This window comes from Ailuropoda melanoleuca, chromosome 1 (assembly GCF_002007445.2).
Source record: "Ailuropoda melanoleuca isolate Jingjing chromosome 1, ASM200744v2, whole genome shotgun sequence".
Lineage (NCBI taxonomy): Eukaryota > Metazoa > Chordata > Mammalia > Carnivora > Ursidae > Ailuropoda > Ailuropoda melanoleuca.
This window is the reverse complement of record NC_048218.1, coordinates 66149328-66168587: the sequence shown is the minus strand read 5'-3', so window position 1 is coordinate 66168587 and position 19260 is coordinate 66149328. Positions and strand designations below refer to the sequence as shown.

The window sequence follows — 19260 nt, the reverse complement described above, 5'->3', positions numbered from 1 at the left end:
GAAAAATATCTGGGAGAATAAACACCAATGTATTAGCAACTGTTAGACAACTGAGTGGGTGGATTATTTTTGTTCCTATTTGCTTGTCTGCTTTTCTATATTGAATATGTGTAATTTTGTAATTAAAAATAAAGAATATAAATAAAAATAAAATAGAAACTTTGGAAAAAAAACTCCCAAAAGGATTTTGAATAAGCTTGGTTTTCCCCACTACTCTGAATGTATGTGTGTTAGAAGGGTGGGCTTTGGGGTCAGCCTGCCTGGGTTCAAATCTTGCCTCCTGCACTTGAATGATCCTCTCTGGGCCTGATTCTTCACCTGGAAAATGACGATAAATTAACATCTACTCCAAAGGCTGGTTTCAAAGATTAAATGAGATATTCCTTGTAAAGTATGTGTTAAATAAATGGCATTTCTTATCATTTACTCATTCTTGTACACTTAACTTTATAGCACAGGTTTAAAACCTTGCAAATACTTTTCAAAATATTTTTATCCCCCTGTATGCAAATCCATCAGCGCTCCCTCTAGCTTTCAGCCCAGCCAGCACTGGCTTCTAGGGCGTGAAACACACTCCTGAGGCCCATGCTGCTCAGTGTGTCACAGAAATGGAAAGAAGAGGGAAGAGAAAGGAAATCGATTTGGTTTCTCTTCACCCGGGCAGGTTGACCTGTGCTGAAATTAATTATTAGAAGACATGGTAATAAATGGTTTGCTTTCAGAATCAATAATGGGCAGACAGGAGAGCTTTCCTCTGGAACAACCTTTCCTGCTTCCTTTCTAAACCGTGTCAATGCTTTCTGAGAGACAGTAACTTTATTCTTCTGATCTGTACGTTATTCTTGCTGTGCATGGTAAATATGTTGTCACGTTGTGAAACTCTAGTGGTTACACTTTTGATACCCCTCTAAGGAGGGCACTGAGTCGGAGAATTCTCTAGAGGGGAGAGTGCTCTCACTTGGTGCCCGGACTCTCTTTTCTTCCTTCTTCCTGCTTCCTTTTCTGGGGCCCCATGGCAGGCTCAGCTCCAGCCCAGTTTCAGAAATCAAATGGAAACACACATCTCACCAATAGACCTCTACATCAGGTCCCCTTGGCAACCATCCAGCCCTGCCCTGGTGCCCAGTTTTGATCCTGTCCCTAAGAATCAGTCCTTCCTTACCTGATGTCCCAGGAACCCTGCCTCTGACTTGCGGCCCAGTGGCTGGAGACTTGCTATCCATTAAGAGCCTTCCCACATGCAAACTGCTCATTCTCCCCCTTGGCTCTCTGAACACATTCGCTCCTGGATGCCCAGTGCTGGGTACCCAGTATCTACCGCCCCTAGGCAGAATGCACCATTATTCCATTTGCTTCCTTGGTTCTGACTGGTCAAATTAGATGGCCGTTTCTTCCACAATGTTTAACCTGAGGGTCAGGCTTCTCAGTACCCATAGCTGATCTCTTCCCTTGGCACCTGTATGGCTTACTGTATGGTACAGTATGGGACTGGCATAAAAACAGACACATAGATGCAGGGAACAGAATAGAGAGTCCAGAAATAAACCCACACTTATACGGTCAATTAGTCTATGATAAAGGAGGCAAGAATATACAAAAGGGAAGAGACCTACTCCTTCCAACATAGTTAAGCAGCCCACACCAAGCTGAGTGTTGAGAGATGATGGCAGGGTACTTGATAACCTACCCTGGAAGAGAGTGAGGCTTAGATGTATTTTATCACCCCCACCCCATGGCCACCACTGCTGCCACAGAGGCCACTATTCATCAAGCACCTCCTACAAACCAAATTCTCTATTAGGCACTTTCCATATGTTATTTCTAACTGTCACATCACTCTTCAGGGTAGGTGTCCCTATATCCAGTTTAGAGAAGGACACTGAGGCTCAGGGAAATAAAGTGACTGGCCCAAGACCAATAAAATGAAAGGACAGGTTGATTCCAAATGCTATGCTTTTCTTCCTATACCATATGTCCCAACAGATAGGAAATCACAGCTGAGAGGGAACTCTCAAATGGGCTTAGGGAGCTATCAAGGGGAGCAGATTTGGGAAACTAGGAAGTTTAGTTAGTGATAGACTGACCTTAGCAAAAGGTGAAAGGAAAGGTCAGTAAAGTGCTCTCTACCAGTTTGTGCTGCAAAATGGAAATGAAGACTCAGGCCAGATGCTGGCCAAGATAATTGTTAAATAGGCCAAGCTCTAGCAGAGAGCAGAGCAGCTGTCACCAACCATTGGTACATGTACTCCAGGAAAGCCAGAGAACAGGCAGAGAAAGGTGAAAGGCAGTCATAGGGTTTCCAAAGGTCTAGGGTCACACAGACCCTTTGGATTAAAAAGATGTCACAGAGGATCATGAAGGTGGTCCTAGAATCAAAGGGAAATCTTAAACAAAAGGAGGGAAAAGGTGTCACTCAGCAGTCTTGGGGCCACAGTGCCAACATGTAGCTATCTGAGGGATTACCCAGATATACACATCGAGAGAGGACTAGGAACTGCTTCTAGGGTGGATGCTGCCAGACCTCATCCCAGATACATCTAAAGTTCTTGTGAATTAAGAGAGGGTACTGCAAGGTATGTTGAGAGCCTGGGCTCTGGAGCTAGACTACCCGGGCTTGAATCCCAGATCCACCATTTCCTAGCTCTGCCAACTTGTGATAATTATTTAACCTCTTTGCCTCAGATTTCTTATTTGTAAATGGGAATTAGAAATCCCTAACTCATGTACAAAGCTGGAGGTATCACAATCCCAGATTTCAAGATATACTGCAAAGCTGTAGGAATCAAAACAGTATGGTATTGGCATAAAAACAGACACATACATGCAGGGAACAGAACAGAGAGTCCAGAAATAAACTCACACTTATATGGTCAATTAATCTCTTATAAAGGAGGCAAGAATATACAATAGGGCAAAGACAGTCTTCAACAAATGGTTCTGGGAAAACTGGACAGCTCCATGCAAAAGAAAGAAACTGGACCACTTCCTTATACCATATACAAAAATAAACTCAAAATGGATTAAAGACCTATATGTGAGACCTGAAACCATAAAACTCTTAGAAGAAATCACAGGCAGTAATTTCTTTGACATTGGCCATAGAAATGTTTTTCTAGACATGTTTCCTCAGGTAAGGGAAACAAAAGCAAAATTAAACCATTAGGACTACACCAAAATAAAAAGCTTTGCACAGCAAAGGAAACCACCAACAAAGCAAAAAAGCAACCTACCAAATGGGAGAAGATATTTACAAATTATATATCCAATGAGGAGTTAATATACAAAACATAAAGAACTAACACAACTCAACACCAATAAATCAAATAATCTGATTAAAAAATAAGCAGAGGACCTAAATAGATGTTTTCCCAAAGAAGACATACAAATGGCCAGAAGACACATGAAAAGATGCCCAGTATCACTAGTCATCAGGGAAATGCAAATTAAAACCACAATGAGATATCACTTTATACCTATCAGAACAGCTAAAATCAAAAACATGAGAAATGTTCCAAGGATATGAAGAAAAAGGAACCCTCGTGCACTGTTAGTAGGAATGCAACCATTCCTATCATAGTGGTATAGCTACTATGGAAAAACAGTGTGGAGGTTCCTCAGAAAATTAAAAGTAGAACTACCATATGATCCAGTAATTCCACTACTGATTATTTACCCAAAGAATTCGAAAGCACTGATTCAAAAAGATATTCATGCCCCTGTATTTATTGGAGCATTATTTATAATAGCCAAGACATGGAAGCAGCCCAAACCCCAGTGTCCATTGATAGATGAGTGGATAAAGATGATGTGGTGTGTGCGTGTGTGTGTGTGTCTAAAGGAATATTAACATATATTTAAAAATATATATTAAAGGTTCTTAATAGAATATTAATAAATAATATTATATATATTATACATATAACAGAATATTACTCAGCCATAAGAAAAAGAATGAAATCTTGCCATTTGCAACAACATGGATAAACCTAGGAGTTATAATGCTTAAGTAAGAGAAGTCAGTCAGGGATAGACAAATACCATATGATTTCACTCATATGTAGAATTAAAGGAACAAAATAAATGAACAAAGAAAGAAAGGGACAAAAAATGAACTCTTAAGTACAGAGAATAAACTGGTGGTTGCTAGAGGGGAGGTGAGTGGGGAGATGGGTGAAATAAAGGGATTAATAGAACACTTATATTGATGAGCACTGAGAATTGTATAGAATGGCTGAATTATTATATTGTTCACCCGAAACTAATATAAGATTGTATGTTAATCATACTTGAATAAAAAATGTTGAAAAAAAGAAATACATAACTCATTGATGTTATGAGGATTAAGTGAGTTAATATAGGAAAAATAGAACTGTGTCTAGCGCACAGAAAGTACTCAGTAAGTGTTATGCTACTATCGTTGTTGGTATAAGCATCTCCTTAATAGGGAGAAGCAAAAAATGTCTATCAATGAACATGATACACTGAATCAAAAGAAGTATGACTAGATGAGCTATCTTGGACTTAAAATCAATATACTGAACATAAAATTGGTATACAGTATACTTCTTTTGTCTATTTTTGGGATTTTCTTTTTTTTGCCTTTAAAATCCTTTTGAAAAAGGCCAATATGATTCATCTCTCAAAAAAGAGAATTTTGCAAGAGAAAAAGAACTTCACTACATATAAGCTAGCAGAGGAAGAGAGTTAACAGTACAGTATGATGGCAGCAATCCCAGCTAGAAAAATCATGGAAACTTAATGGAGCTGGAGAAATGCACCTAGTAAGGATTACCATTTCCTCTTGTCAAGATTGGTTTCCTAGGACAACTGAAGCTATTTTTTAGTTTTTCTACAATTAAAAAAAAAAAACACGGAGGAGTCCAAAAACCTCACTTAAAATATGACTCAAAAAATGCTTCTTCCCAAGTGTCAGATCTTGGGCAGGGCTGCCCAGGTTGATCCCAGCTCAGTGTAGTCTCGCTAATTCTAAACAGAGATCTCAGGCCCCAGGCTATATGGTTCTGGGGCCTGCATTCTTATGAATATTCATCTAATCTACTTCTCTTCCATTTATCATTCTTCCAATTGGAAGGGATCTCAGAATTAATCTGACCTGATATCCATCCCACAAAGAATCTTCTCTGTACCATTCATTTACTTTTTCAAGTGCCAATTGCATGTTAAACTCACTGTGCTAGGCGTTGAGATAAAAAGACTAATAATGAGACAAAATTCATGCTCTAAGGAAGTCACAAGCCAGTTGGGGAGTGAGGCTGGCATAAAATTAATGATGACACTGCATGATAACTACCATGACAGGGATGTGGCCAAAATAAGTGGATGCCTAGAAAAGGAGCATTCAACCAAACCATGGAGACCACTTCTTCCGAGAAGAGATGATACTTGAGATGAGTGTTTCAAGATGAACAGAAGCTTGGCCAGGGGTGGTCAGACTTAAATAAATGGGAATGAGGAAAGAGCAGACAGCACTGACACTTGAGAGCATGGCATGTTCAGGTACAAACCGGGACAGCAGGAGTATGGGGGCTGAGGGTAGAAGGAGCACATGAGGGGTAAGAGATAAAGCCAGAGAGGCAGTAGCCAGGTCATAAAAGGTTTATTATATCAATAGTTTGAACTTTATCCTAATGGGAAGCCATCTATGGGTTCCATAACTGATGGAATAGCATGATGAGATGTGCATTTCAGGAAAACCACTCTTACAGAAGTGTGGGGAAGGATTTAAGGAGACTATGATGAGTCAGGAAAAACAGGAGAATAGTGTGACAAACCAAAGAAGAGATAATGAGACTCGATCTCAGGCAGTGCCAATGGAGATGAAAGGAAAGGGACACATAAAGAGGTAGCATCAGTAGGACTTTGCAAAGGACTCATGAGGGGTGAGAGCAAAGCAGAAGTCAAGAATGACTCCCAAGTTTCTGGCTTGAGCAACTGGGTGGTTGGTGCCCTTCACTGGTGTGGGGAATATAGGAGGAAGGACACATCTGCAAAGGGTGGAAAATGATAAAATAAATTTTGGATACACTGGTTTTGAGAACCCTCTGAGAAATTGAAATGGAGGTGCCCAGAGAGTCAATGGGTTTATGAATAAGTTGCTCAGGGGTGAGATCAGAGATAAGACATGGATTTTGGGGCCATGAGACTAAGAGTGGCAGTTGAGGCTAGGAAAGAGTATAAAGTCATGCCTGGAGTGTACAGTGAGAAAAGACGGTCTCAGGAAACCCTTGGGAAAAGGGAGAAGGGTCTAAGAAGGACCAGCCAGCAAGACATAAGGAAACCAGGAGGGCACGGTGTCATGGAAGGCTAGGGTAAGAGAATTTAAAAAGGAGGAAATGGTCGACAGGGTCAAATACTTCCCAAAGACCAATTAATATCTTGAAAGTGTCCTTTGGATTTAGCAACAAAAAAATTAACCTCAGTTGCCCAGAGGGAATAGAAGTCCAATGCTAGGGGTCAAAGGACATCTAGGAGATGAGGAAGTAGACATGGCAAATAAAGACTCTTCTCTCAAATACTTGGCTCTGAAGGAAAGGAGAAACACAGGGAAAGTAATCTAAACTACCAGAAAGTATCATCTAAGTTTCTTTTTATTCATTTTTTTGTTTGTTCATTTTTAAGATAGGAAAGACTTGAGGACTTTTATATCCTAAGGGAATAAAGGGTTACCTCTACCAGAAAACCTCCAGTGATAAGCACATAACATCACAAGGTATTTCATTCTGATTTTGGACAGCTCATAAAAAATCAACCATGGGTTAGAAGTTGGCTTCACTATTAATTAAGCTGAAATTGGCTTCACTATCCCTTCCACCCTTCTCTCTTCTACAGGAAGCCTTCAACTCTCAAGCCTATCCCCTGCCTTCCATAAAACATTATTTACTCAAAACAGAATATAGTCAGTTACTTGGATTTCACTATCCTGGCAGTATTCTGACAATCAAGTACAGTTTGTCAATATCCTTTTGAATATATATTTTCTCAAATTAGGCACAATACTACATATGTGATTTAAATAGCCAGTGGATAGAGAAATCCTTACTTCTCTGGTTTAGAGATTATACAGTTGACCATTGATCAACAATGAGCTTGAACAGCGTGGGTCCATTTATATGTGGGGTTTTTTTTTTTTTTATAAATACAGTAGAGTCCTGTAAATGTATTTTCTCTTCCTTATGGTTTTCTTAACATTTTCTTTTCTCTAGCTTACTTTATTGTAGGAATATAGCACATAATACATATAACATAAAAATATGTGTTAATTGACTGTGTTATCAGTAAGTCTTCTGGTCAACAGCAGGCTATTAGCAGTTAAGTTTTTGAGGAGTCAAAAGTTATATGCAGATTTTTGACTACGCGAGGGTTGGTGCCTAACCCACTGTGTTATTCAAGGGTCAAGTGTATTTTAAATTATATCATTACTCAAAAGCCTTTACTATTTCTCTCTGCTTTAACAGTGAAGTCTTAACTCTTTAATCTAAAGGTCAATGTTCTTGAGATTCTAGACACAACCTATACTCCTTTGAGCTTTTCTACAATGATTTGCTCTCTCTCATGTAGAATCCTGGGCTCTCAACAACATATAGTTGTTTTATTTACAGTGTCACAAAATTTACAGGAGAAGCCAGGGAATTTGAGGACTGTCATCACCACCATAGTTTCCCTTGAACCAGAAGTGAAATCATATCAGGACAGCATTTCCCACATCCTCCATGTGATGGAGCAGTCACTTTTTTTTTTTCCTCTTCTTATATCTCTATTACTTCTCCATATCATTTACTACCCTCAGGTCTGTAGATCTCACATCGATGTGATCCTTGCTGGTATACCTTCAACCCTCCTATTAGAATGAGTCCTTTAAACAAAAAATCCTCTTTTCACACTGTTTTCTTTTTTTTAATGTTTTTTTTATTATATTATGTTAGTCACCATACAGTACATCCCTGGTTTCTGACGTAAAGTTCGATGATTCATTAGTTGCGTATAACACCCAGGGCACCATGCAATACATGCTCTCCTTACTACCCATCACCAGCCTATCCCATTCCCCCATCCCCCTCCCCTCTGAAGCCCTCAGTTTGTTTCTCAGAGTCCATAGTCTCTCATGCTTCATTCCCCCTTCTGATTACCCCCTCTTTCTTTATCCCTTTCTTCCCCTACCAATCTTCCTAGTTCTTATGTTCCATAGATGAGAGAATCCATATGATAATTGTCTTTCTCTGCTTGACTTATTTCACTTAGCATTATCTCCTCCAGCACCATCCATGTTGCAGCAAATATTGAGAACTCGTTCTTTCTGATAGCTGAGTAATATTCCATTGTATATATGGACCACAACTTCTTAATCCAGTCATCTGTTGAAGGGCATCTCGGTTCCTTCCATAATTTAGCTATTGTGGACAACGCTGCTACGAACATTGGTGTGCATATGGCCCTTCTCTTCACTATGTCTGTATCTTTGGGCTCACACCGTTTTCTAGTTATAAGCTCAATATCCTAAAGTCTCAGGAATGTTTAGTATATTTGTATTCTGGTATTAAAATTTAAATACATATATAAGTATATATATATATATATACATATACATATTGCAATATGTTATATATATATAATACATACATGTATATATTTTTGCAGGCAATTGTATTTGTATTTTCCTACCTAAGGTGACCTAAGGGCATCTCCTTCACAAGGTGCTTCTTTCTATGTCACCTCTATGGCGCCCCACATATCTTGTTTTGGCTTTACTGGGATAATTTTCTCCTTCCACTTCAAAGTTCACTTCTATCTTTCTAGATTGATCAGCAAAGCTTTTTGTCAAATCTTCCCCAATCTTTATGAGATGCAGTCTCCCCTTACCAGGAGTCCATCATCCTGGCTCTGTAGCGTATACTCCAGAACACTCCTGAAAACACCATCTACGAGGGCAGCCATTTGTTTTTCAATGCCTCCCCTCTTTTCCATAGTAACTGCCTTCACATGGAACAAGAGATAAGGATACCACCTCTGCTTTTGAGTCTTTCAGTTCGCTACCCAGAACTTAAAGTCATTAGGAATGCAGTCTCAATTTCTTCCGAATGTGCCATTTGTTCCACACAGGAAGGAGTAAAACTGGGGGGGGGGGGGACAATTCATGGTCTTGGTAAGAGGTTCTTGGTAGGCTCTCTATAGTATCTTGGATATTGGCTCCGACCCCCTCCCAATTTCCACATCAAGTGTGTATAAAGTGACCTTCAAAACCCATGGTTGGGAGTTCTCCACAATATAACCTACCTTTCTTCTTCCTGAGAGCAGTCCCAAGAGCCCTCCCATCAGCTCATGCAACCATGGAGGGAATGTCCTGAATCCACTCAAATGGAATGAATGTCATGCAAGATCCAAAGGGTAAGATTGTCCTTCATTTCTCTGCTATTTCACATTCTTCCACTTGCCCACTTCATGACATTAATTTCTCTGCATTTTCCTGGCTTTCGTCCTCACTATTTTTTTTCATCCTGCTGAAGAAACTTTATCCTCTCTAAGAAGCTGGAGTGTGAAAAAGCATCTATTGAAGCTTTCCCACCTTTTCCTTCTGCTTGCATTTGCAGTTGCTATAATTGGTCACCGTGTCAGGCATGAAAAGAAAGAAGGAATGTACTCCAAAGATCACTACACCATCCCCTAGGCAGGAATATTTATTGGATCACCAAATGAACTAATGGTTTATCCTGGTTTTGCTGGAAATGCTCCTTGAAAACCCTGAAAGAATAAAGATATGCTTCCTTTCAAACTATGGGACATCTTAGAGGGTTAGAATATGTTTAATGCATGCTTCTCTTTGGCTCATGATTTCCTCAAGATGGAAAATGTTCTATCTCTTTAATTTCTCAAGGTGCCCGACACAGATTTGGTGGGCTTGAAAACTTATGAGTACTACTGTCTGACTCTGAGGGCAGGGGCTTTCTACCCCTATGGATTGCCTATTCTACCTGCCCTTGGAGCTCTAGTAAGTTAGCTGATTATACTTTGAAGATCTTTGATGGGTAAGATCACTGATAGGTCCACTAAAATGTTTCCCTTCCATTTTTGCCTATTGTGACCCCAAGACTCAGAGTAAATTTTTCTAAGTGTTTTCTATTCAAGTTTGAGAAAAGAGCAAGAGTCAGATAAACAACTAACCAGAGATTATTGAATGAGGTGCTTAATTGTGCCTATGTTTTTATATTTCTTTAAATCTTTCTTTAGATGGTCTGTTCTTTCAAAAATGTTACAAGAATGTTATTTCATATGCTTAGCTGCTTAAATGTGATTTGGTGCTTTGAGATTTTAGATAATATATGTTTGAGTGCAAATGATTGCTAATATTTTACTAAGCTAGCTTACAGAAAGTCTGGCATTCCGGATAATGAGGTCATAAAGCAGACCACTCACAGAAAAGGCACAGCTGCTGTCTAAACCATGGGCACTTGGGTACTTTCCTTCTGAGTAATAGCAAATATCTCAGGACAAAATAACAGTACCATACCCCATACTACCTCCCAGGCAGATGTGGACACATGTAGCCCCTGACAGTTACTCTGTGATGGGCAGCAACTGTATCTTATGCTTGTTTATACTCCTGATAATGACTATCATGCCACAAGAACATATATAAAAACATAAGTGTCTTTTAAAATCTGATTTACTCTATAGCCCGAGTTGTGTGACGAGTTTATATGCAACTTGAGTCAAGTATCTACCAGGACCAGACAGAGGTTCCCATTAGTGCCCAGGTCTTCTATTTGAGCACAGAGAATCTCAGTAACTTGGACCAGAAATATTTATAGAGACAGACCTCCTGGTGCCTACCTGGCCCCAGATTCTCCCCACCTGCCCGTCAGGAGCCTCCCCTGGCAGATGGTAAGTACCATGGCTCCCTTCCCATTCAGCTCAGCTTCCAGGTAGACTATTCGGAGAGTGCCATCTGCAGGATGAACTGAGGACCGTAAATACTTTATTTGTTTCCATCAAATGACAGTTGAATTTGTTTTAAATGTGTTCAAGAGCTCATAAAAATAAAATGTAAGGTCATGGTTTGCTACATTAATTCTTCCCAGATATAATTGATATTTACACTATTGTCTTAAATGTCTTTACATGAGCTCCAGAGTAGAGGCATGCTTGTTCCAGGACGTCACACTGCCCTCGGGCCTCTCCTTGTGGGTGGCCCGTTTCTCTGCTGGAGGGCTTGCTCTTTCTTGTAGAAGGGCAGCATTGCAGGGGTGCAACAGGTGCAACAGCTCCCTTCCTGCTTTGATTCCAGACAATTTTTTAACTTGAATACAGAGAACGGGTGCTCAGAATTGCCTTCTCATATCACCCTCAGGTCAAAGAACCATAAAATCATGACACTAGAAGAGATTCCTTCACTGAATCGTGACCGTCTGTAGTACTGCAACACGTAACCCCCCAGCCTCCTACTCCTGACCATTTGTGATGCCCTTCCTGACTAGATCTCCTAATCGGCAACCGCAAACAACAAGCTACAAGAGTTCCCATGCTTTGGCTCTGTAGCATTGATCTCTGACTCAAGAATTGTCCAATTCTGATTAAATCCACTCCTCCCCTCCCAGTGGCCCTCACTTAATTGAGAACAGAAGCAAGAGAGAGAGAGAGAGCACACCCTTTCCTGCCTGGACCATCTTGCTCAGCACTTAAGTGTGATGACCATGTTGCCCAGAGCAAAGCAGATCTGAGGCTGCTGTCAGTCCACCTGCCTTTGCCACAGCCAAGCTGGTTTTCCGATGTGGACTACCAATTCCAGGATGCTAGGCAGCTCCCCTGCCCACTCCTTCCCCAGAGTAGGGATGAGAAAACAAAACAGGACTTATTACCAGACTATGAGATTCTTCTCTGAAGACCGATTTATAGAGCAATATGGCAACTTCATGGCCCCTTGCTTATGTGTGCCCTTTGTTGTCCACATCTGTCCCCTTTCCAGAGGGAACACTTCGAAAAGCCTGAGCCTTTTAGAAGGTAGAACTCTCTCTCCTAAGAAAGACACTGTTTTATCTGAAAGCAGGGACAGGGAGAAGTGGATTATAGCAGGAGCTACTCATTGGCAGAGCCTCTGTAGTGTATGTCAAATGGAATGGCCACAGCAGCATCTCTTCCCCACTCCCCCCACTCTTTGTTCTGTACTTTTCAGGAGCAGACTGACACTCGGAAATGAATTTTACACTCAGGTCCTATACTTCAATGAGGAAGGGCAGCGTGGAGTTAGGATAAAAACATGACTCTGAGGTCAGACAGACCTGAGTTTGAATCCTAGCAGAGCCACTGACAGGCCAGATGATTTGGGCACACTGAAGAATTTTCTGAGCTTTAGTGTTATCTGCTATAGCACAAGACTAATACTATCCACCATTCAGGATTGGTGGGAGATAAAATACATAATGGAACCATAAGCTCTCAAAAATGTGTCCATTCTTTCTTTAGTATGAATTTAAGTGAATGTGTCTCTGCTACTGGTTGAAAGGCACTGTCCCATGTGAAAGGCTTATCAGGCATCAGGGAGAACGTAGGGGAGCACTTGAGAGAAGCAGGGTTAGAGTCTGGGTGGCAGCCAGGCTTGCTCAGTTGTAACAACACACAAAACAACAGCTCCCTCAAGGGCCTGTAACCAAGGCTGGCATTGCCTCTGAGGCTGCAGCAGGAAGCGGTGAGGGGTTCTGGCTGGCTCAGGGCTGTGGGTGGCTCTGGGGACGTCCTTTCTAAGTGAGGGAAGGCTGAGCCGCAGGATAGCCAAAGGGCAAGACCACCATAGCTATTGGGCAGCTCCATCCCAACAGACTGTCCCAGATACCACAACCCCGACTCTCAGTAGACAGGGAGTCCATGTGGCCCTCTCCCATCCTTTGCCCCCTGATAGATAGCAGAAGCACCCGGGATGCCTGGACATTCAGATATTTTGGGTCTGTGCTACATCCAGAGGCATATTTGGCCCATGTCTATATTACATTGGCGGAATCCAACCCATTCTCCAGAAGGTCTTTGTAGGGATGAGGCTTTTTTGTTCTTGTGGTGGTAGTAAAATATACATAACGTAAAACTTTTTAAGTTCCGTGGCATTAAATAGATTCCCGCTGTTGTGCAATCAGGACCACTATCCATCTCCAGAACTCTTAAATCTTGTAAAGTTGAAAACTCTGTACCCATTAAATAATAACTCCCTATTCCCTTCCCTGTCCCACCCCTGGCAACTTTGTCTCTATGAATATGGCTACTCTTGGTTCTTCATGTAAGTGGACTACTATTTGTCTTTTCAAGACTGACTTATTTCACATAGCATAACGTCTTCAAGATTCATCCATATTGTAGCATGTGTCAAATTTCCTTCCTTTTTGAGGTCAAATAATATTCCATTGTTTGTATAGACCACATTTTGTTTATTCTTTCATCTGGACACTTGGGTTGCTCCCACCTTTTGGCTATTGTGAATAATGCTGCTATGAACATGGGTATACAAGAACCTTTTCACATTCTAGCTTTTAATTCTTTTGAGTAGATATGTAGAAGTAGGATTGCTGAATCATATGGTAATTCTATGTTTAATTTTTTGAGGAATTGCCATACAGTGACTACATCACTTTACATTTCCACCAACTGTGCACAAAGATTCTATATGAGGCTTTCTTTATTCCATAGGTTGGGTCTAAGCCATCTGTATTCCCAGCTTGAGGTCACCAGTGACTCAATCTTTCTGGCACCTGCCAGGCCTCTCACTTTCCAGCACCCACTTGGAGCTTCCCTAGAGATGCAGTTTGCTCCCACCACTCTCTTGTCCTCTAGCAGATTCCTTTGGTTCTTGGCAGGGGCTCACCTTTGGCATCTACAGCTCACACGCAGTTTTGTCTGGGCCCAGTAGCCTCCCTGTCTGAGGGCTGGCCCTCTGCATAACACCCAGGGTGACACCCACCCTGAGGACTGCCCACATGGTGGGATGGGAGCCAGGCCTGGTTACAGCTGTGGCAAACACTAGCTTTGTCCCTCCTGCCCCATACTGAGCCCCCCGCAGATGGCCCTTCCCTGCTTCATTCTTAGGTCTTAGTTTCCACTGCAACTGACCATGTCTGGCAATATAACTGGACAAACTAGTATTTCATTTTGAAAATGAAGATGTTCAGGATCCATTAGAGAACTCCCCAAAAGAGAAATATTAGAGAGTTAATATAAAACTGGGGGGATGCAGGCTTAGAACAAAAAACCCCCTTACATCCCTCCACCATGAACTCAAATGGTCAAGGCCTCAGACAGCATCTTTGTATAATTAGATAAAAATGCCCTTTTGGGATCAGGTGTAGAGCCCAGATAAAAGACTGAGTATTATGCCATATTCTCTGGGCACGCTCCACCTTATGGATACATGATGTGGTAAACAGGTGTCGTCCCCTCCTCCGGGTCCTGGAAGACACACAGCTCTGCAAGCAGAGCTAATGCTGATTTTCAGCTCCCGCTTGCCCCTGGTGATAAGCATAAGCAGTAGCTCTGGGCTATTGATGTTTCTAGTGCCAGTTCCTTCTGCATTACCACCTTGTGGACAAGGCATGTACAGATCCTGCTGGCAGGAAGATTTTCTCTGAAGACCATAAACTAATCGTCTATTTATCACTCACCTAGTGATCCAAGAGCAGACAAGGGTCTCCTTGCATCAGGCAGGAAGGCAGCCCAGAAACCATGGGGCTATCAACTCAACATGCCTCACCAAATACCAAAGCCACAGCCCTGGCCTCCCTCATCCAGCTCCACACACATACAACCACACAACCACACACAGCGTCTCACCTGAGCCACCTCTTCAAAGTCATCGTGCCTCTTCTGCAGGGCCCGGGCTCGATGCAGTGACTTCCCAACTCCGGTGTGTTTGCTGAGAAAGGCCTCACCGTGGTTTTCAATCCAGTCCAACACCTGGTCAGAGAAGGAGGACAGAAACAATGACTCCCTGGCAGGAGGAAAGCCATGTGACAATATGAGGGACTGCCAGAGTCCTAGAGTTCCCATCCCCATCAGAAAGCAGCAGTCCGGCCCGACATGTTCAGCCCACCATGGATCCAGGGATTTCATTACTGTCGTTGGTCAAGCAACAGTCCCACCCTTAACTAAAGTCAACTCATCTTTGATCATCAGAATATCCCCTTGTTTTCCCAGGCTTAATTAGTCCATTATTTTAAACAAGTGACACAGACCATCAGGCACAGTTTAAGCCCCTCACTACCTTTACTCCACCCACATAAAATCAGGCACACTGGCAGAAAATTAGGCATCAGGTCAGGGCAGTTCCTTGGCCTTCACGACTTACTCATCCCCCACTTCAACATAAAAATGCTCACAGCAGAGGCAACTAGTCTTGGGGACCCTGCCTCCTTGCGGTTCTGGGACTCCCTTCCTAATCTCAAGAGTAAAGGCGGCACTGGTTAGTCCCCACCTGGCTGCTCCAGAGAGCGATCACTAGGACAGCTGTCCCTCCTGGCTTCCTTCCACCCTCCTCCTCCAATCAGCACCAACCACCCAACCAAATAAATGAAGGTCTTTACATCCTAAGGCCTTTAGTATCTTATGATTCTCTCCTGGAAAGAAGTGGAGACCCCACATTTTTCTAGGCTTAAAATCTAGTGATTTGGCTTAGGACATTTTCCTTGATATTTAGAGAAGCCGGAACAGACGGAGCTGGACCAGTAGAGGGATGAGGGAGGGGATGCTGAGAAGGTGAGAAAATATGCTGTCCTGAGGGGCACTGGGTGGGGGAGTGGAAACCCCTTAGTAGAAGCCTTGAAATGGAGGGAGGACTAAAGCCTTTAACATTCACGCTGATGGCCGAACAAACACGTGTGCCTCCCAGAGAGAAGGGAAGCAGTTCACCTCCTGGTCTCTGCAGAGGTGGTGCTCAATAAAGGAGGTGGCCACAATTAAATCAGTTAGCGTGTACAGCCATGCACCTGTGAGAGATCCTGCCAAGACAACTGAGCCCACTCTATTCTGGCTATTCTGGACTTAACCTGAACATTTGGTTAATGATGTAGTAGTCTTCTCAAGTTCTAGAAGGACCTTCTGGAAAAATGACTTAGAAGAACTGGGCCTGTTTAAAACGATGTTTTAGGGGTGCCTGGACGGCTCAGTCAGTTAAGCACCTGCCTTCGGCTCAGGTCATGATCTCGGGGTCCTGGGAGTCTGCTTCTCCTCTCCCTCTGCCCCTCCCTCCTGCTCTTGCAAGTGCATGTTCTCTCTCTCAAATAAATAAATAAATAAATAAATAAATAAATAAATAAATAAATTCTTAAAAATAAATGAATAAAAGGATGCTTTAGTCCATTCCTCTGTTTCTTCTATGGATTGCCCTGCGGCAAGCAGACAGACCAAATCATTCCATGGACTACAGGCATGGGAGTTCTGGCTCCAAAGAATCTAGCCTTTGGCTTCACTTCCTTTAGCACTTGAAATATATTACACCTACAATTGTGCCAAGTATGGAAGCCTTCAAAGTCTTCAGTGACACTATCACAAAGCCCACAACAAGATTGGTATTAGGTCAGAGAAATGTACATACGAATATAAAAATGAGATTTAACAAACATCCACGTAACAACACTGGAATATCAGATAATTGCCCATTAAAAAGGAGAAAAGAAAGGCTTCTTAGAAAATGACTATATAAACATAGGGTGTAGAGATTTAAATATTTTAGATAACAAATTCTGGCAATATATGTTTTTAATATTCCAGAGGCATGTCTGTGAAAAGAAACTGCAGTAGTAAATGAACTGGATTTTTACCTTTTGCAAACACTGCAAGGCTGCACTGAAAGGAAGTCTAAATGTTCCTTTCTTAGAAGAAAGAAGAGCCCACATCTGTCTAGAATTATGTATGGGGAAATTTCAACAACAACAACAAAAATCAGGAGAGTGCATTTTTACTTGACTTGACACAACGTGATCTCACAATTTTCTGTTGTAAAGAGGAGGACGAACAGCAGCATGCAAGGTCAAAGATAAATATTTTTAGTCACAAAGTTTCCCCTGTATTGTGTACCATGGACAGTGCAGTTTTATAATTTTTATACATATTTAAACTTATATTAATCCCATGAAATGAAACTTATGGATAATTTTGATTATTTTTATATACAAAAGAGCTGTCTTGTGGCTTTTCATGAATGCTTCGGAATTTATTACAGAGTTTCAGATTACAATTATTTTTTTTTATTTAGTTGTGAGCAGTTAAGTGTGACCTGCTTGTCTGGCAGTGTTTTAATGAGTTTACTTTATTTCATTTCATTTTGTATCTCTAGCTTTAATAAAATCTGTTATGCTAAAACAAATTGGCTTAAGAGGGACGCTATCCCTCTACTAGTTCTCAAATGATTAGCTTTTATACTCCCTGAGGGTAATTTCACAACTTGTAAATTTCTCTTAAAAAGCAATTTGTGTTCTATTTAAGTTCTTTTGCTTTCTTTAAAACGTCAATTCATTGTCTGTTAATGACACTTAAGTTGACTTAATTAGCTTTACCTTAACCTCTTAAAAATCTATTATTCATATTCGATAGGCTTTTATTAGTTTAAATATAATTTCGATTGCTCTGTGATATTATATTGCCTCCACTTAGTCCAGCTTCTGTTATCAGAGCGGACGTTGTGGGGAAGCCCCGAGCAACCTCAGTGAGGATACAGCGCCTATGTGGAAATCAGTTTAACAAAGAAAAAGGCAAATGATTTAGGATGTGAACAAAATTACTTTGATAATCCATGGAGACTGAAAAGTACCTGAGGATAGAGAAACATAATCACTATATGAGGTATTGTTTAAAATGCTGATTTCTGAGCATTTTGTTCCAGACAGTTCATTTAGAGCCAGCCTTACTTGACACACACATTTAGACCCCATGCTCTCTTGACCCTGATTCCATGGCCCCCAATCCTGGGAGTACAATCTAGCTTCTCCCCTAGACTGTACAGCAGAGAATGTGCTTTCTGAGCAGACACCAGCAGTGCCTGTTAATTACATTACACCCCATAAATTAAAGTGCAGCGCTGGAAAACTGGATATCCCACAGTTTCTGGTGCATCCCAGACTCGGGACATCACTGGTTGAAGAATAAATTGCATTTCTAGCCAAATCCCTGGAATCCTACTGAAGTGCATGCACCCATCAAGGTATCCCTCATTAGCTATCCCTGTTTAACTTCTCTCATCTACAAAATTTTATTTAAAATAATCAATTATTAATTGTAGTCAAGATAGTACAGGATGATAGTTAATAATACCTACTAGTGGCCTTGAGTTGGTATTCATGTGTTTCCAACACAGAAGGTTTTATTTTTTAGTTTTTGCCTGCGGGTTCTTCAGGAAGCAAAGCACAGTTGAGATGTGAATATCACTGGATTCAAAAAGATACTTATTAGTCTTATTGTGCCCTAGTGCTGGGCACTGGAACAACCCAGAATGCAGTATTAAACAAGGCAGGCAGGGCCCTGACTCTGGAAACTCAGTCTATGTCGGGAACAGGTGCTGGGCAGGAGATCACACAATTGGTCATTAACTGCAATGGTGAAAGTGCCAATGGTCAGGGAAGGCCTCTCTGAGGAAGTGAGGTGTAGCTGAGCGCTGAGAGAGAGCAGACTTAACCAAGCTAGGAAGGAAAAACATCAGCATGGCCTGAGTAGGGGTAAACATGTAATGAGCCCAGAGAAGGCAAGAACTAGACATGCAGAGCCCTGGTGTGCCCAGTCAGACTCCAGGGCTCATCCTAAGAGTCACCGAAGGGCTGGACTGCGTTTAAAAGTTACTACTTTTGCTTTGTGGAGAATCGGAGGAAGGCAAGAGTAGAGGTGGGGAAACAGGACGTTACTGCAGAACTCCTGACAAGAGGTGATGGTGGCTTAGATGAGCCTAATGGCAGTGGCCATAGAAAGACAGGTGTGAGTAATATTAGGGGAGAGAATGGCCAGGATTTGGTGGTTAAGTGTGGGGACAACAGAGGGGCAGGTGGAAGGCTGACCCCCTGGGGCATGGCTTGAATAACTGCATGGAAGGAGGATCTGGTCACTGGTGCAGAAGCAAATGAGTTATGAGGGACAGAACAGAGATAACAGATTTTTCTTGTGTTCTTTCCGTTTTCATACTCATGCTCTGGTTCTGATAAATGACAGTGATGCCTGTGAACTTGAGTGGGAAGTAGCACCCCATGATCGTTGTCAATCTGATTCTGGCAAGATGTGCTCTTAGTTTCA

General features: G+C 41.7%; 1 protein-coding gene across 19 annotated transcripts in view; it reads right to left on the bottom strand.

Moving 5' to 3' along the window:
• The window catches only part of KALRN (kalirin RhoGEF kinase), a 641300-nt gene that overhangs the window by 333819 nt on the left and 288221 nt on the right, over positions 1 to 19260 (bottom strand). For all 19 annotated transcript variants that reach the window (XM_034659631.1, XM_034659642.1, XM_034659663.1 and 16 more), the window contains exon 10: positions 14821 to 14943. In XM_034659631.1, the coding sequence (XP_034515522.1) occupies positions 14821 to 14943 (123 nt within the window). The remainder of the gene's footprint in view (positions 1 to 14820; positions 14944 to 19260) is intronic.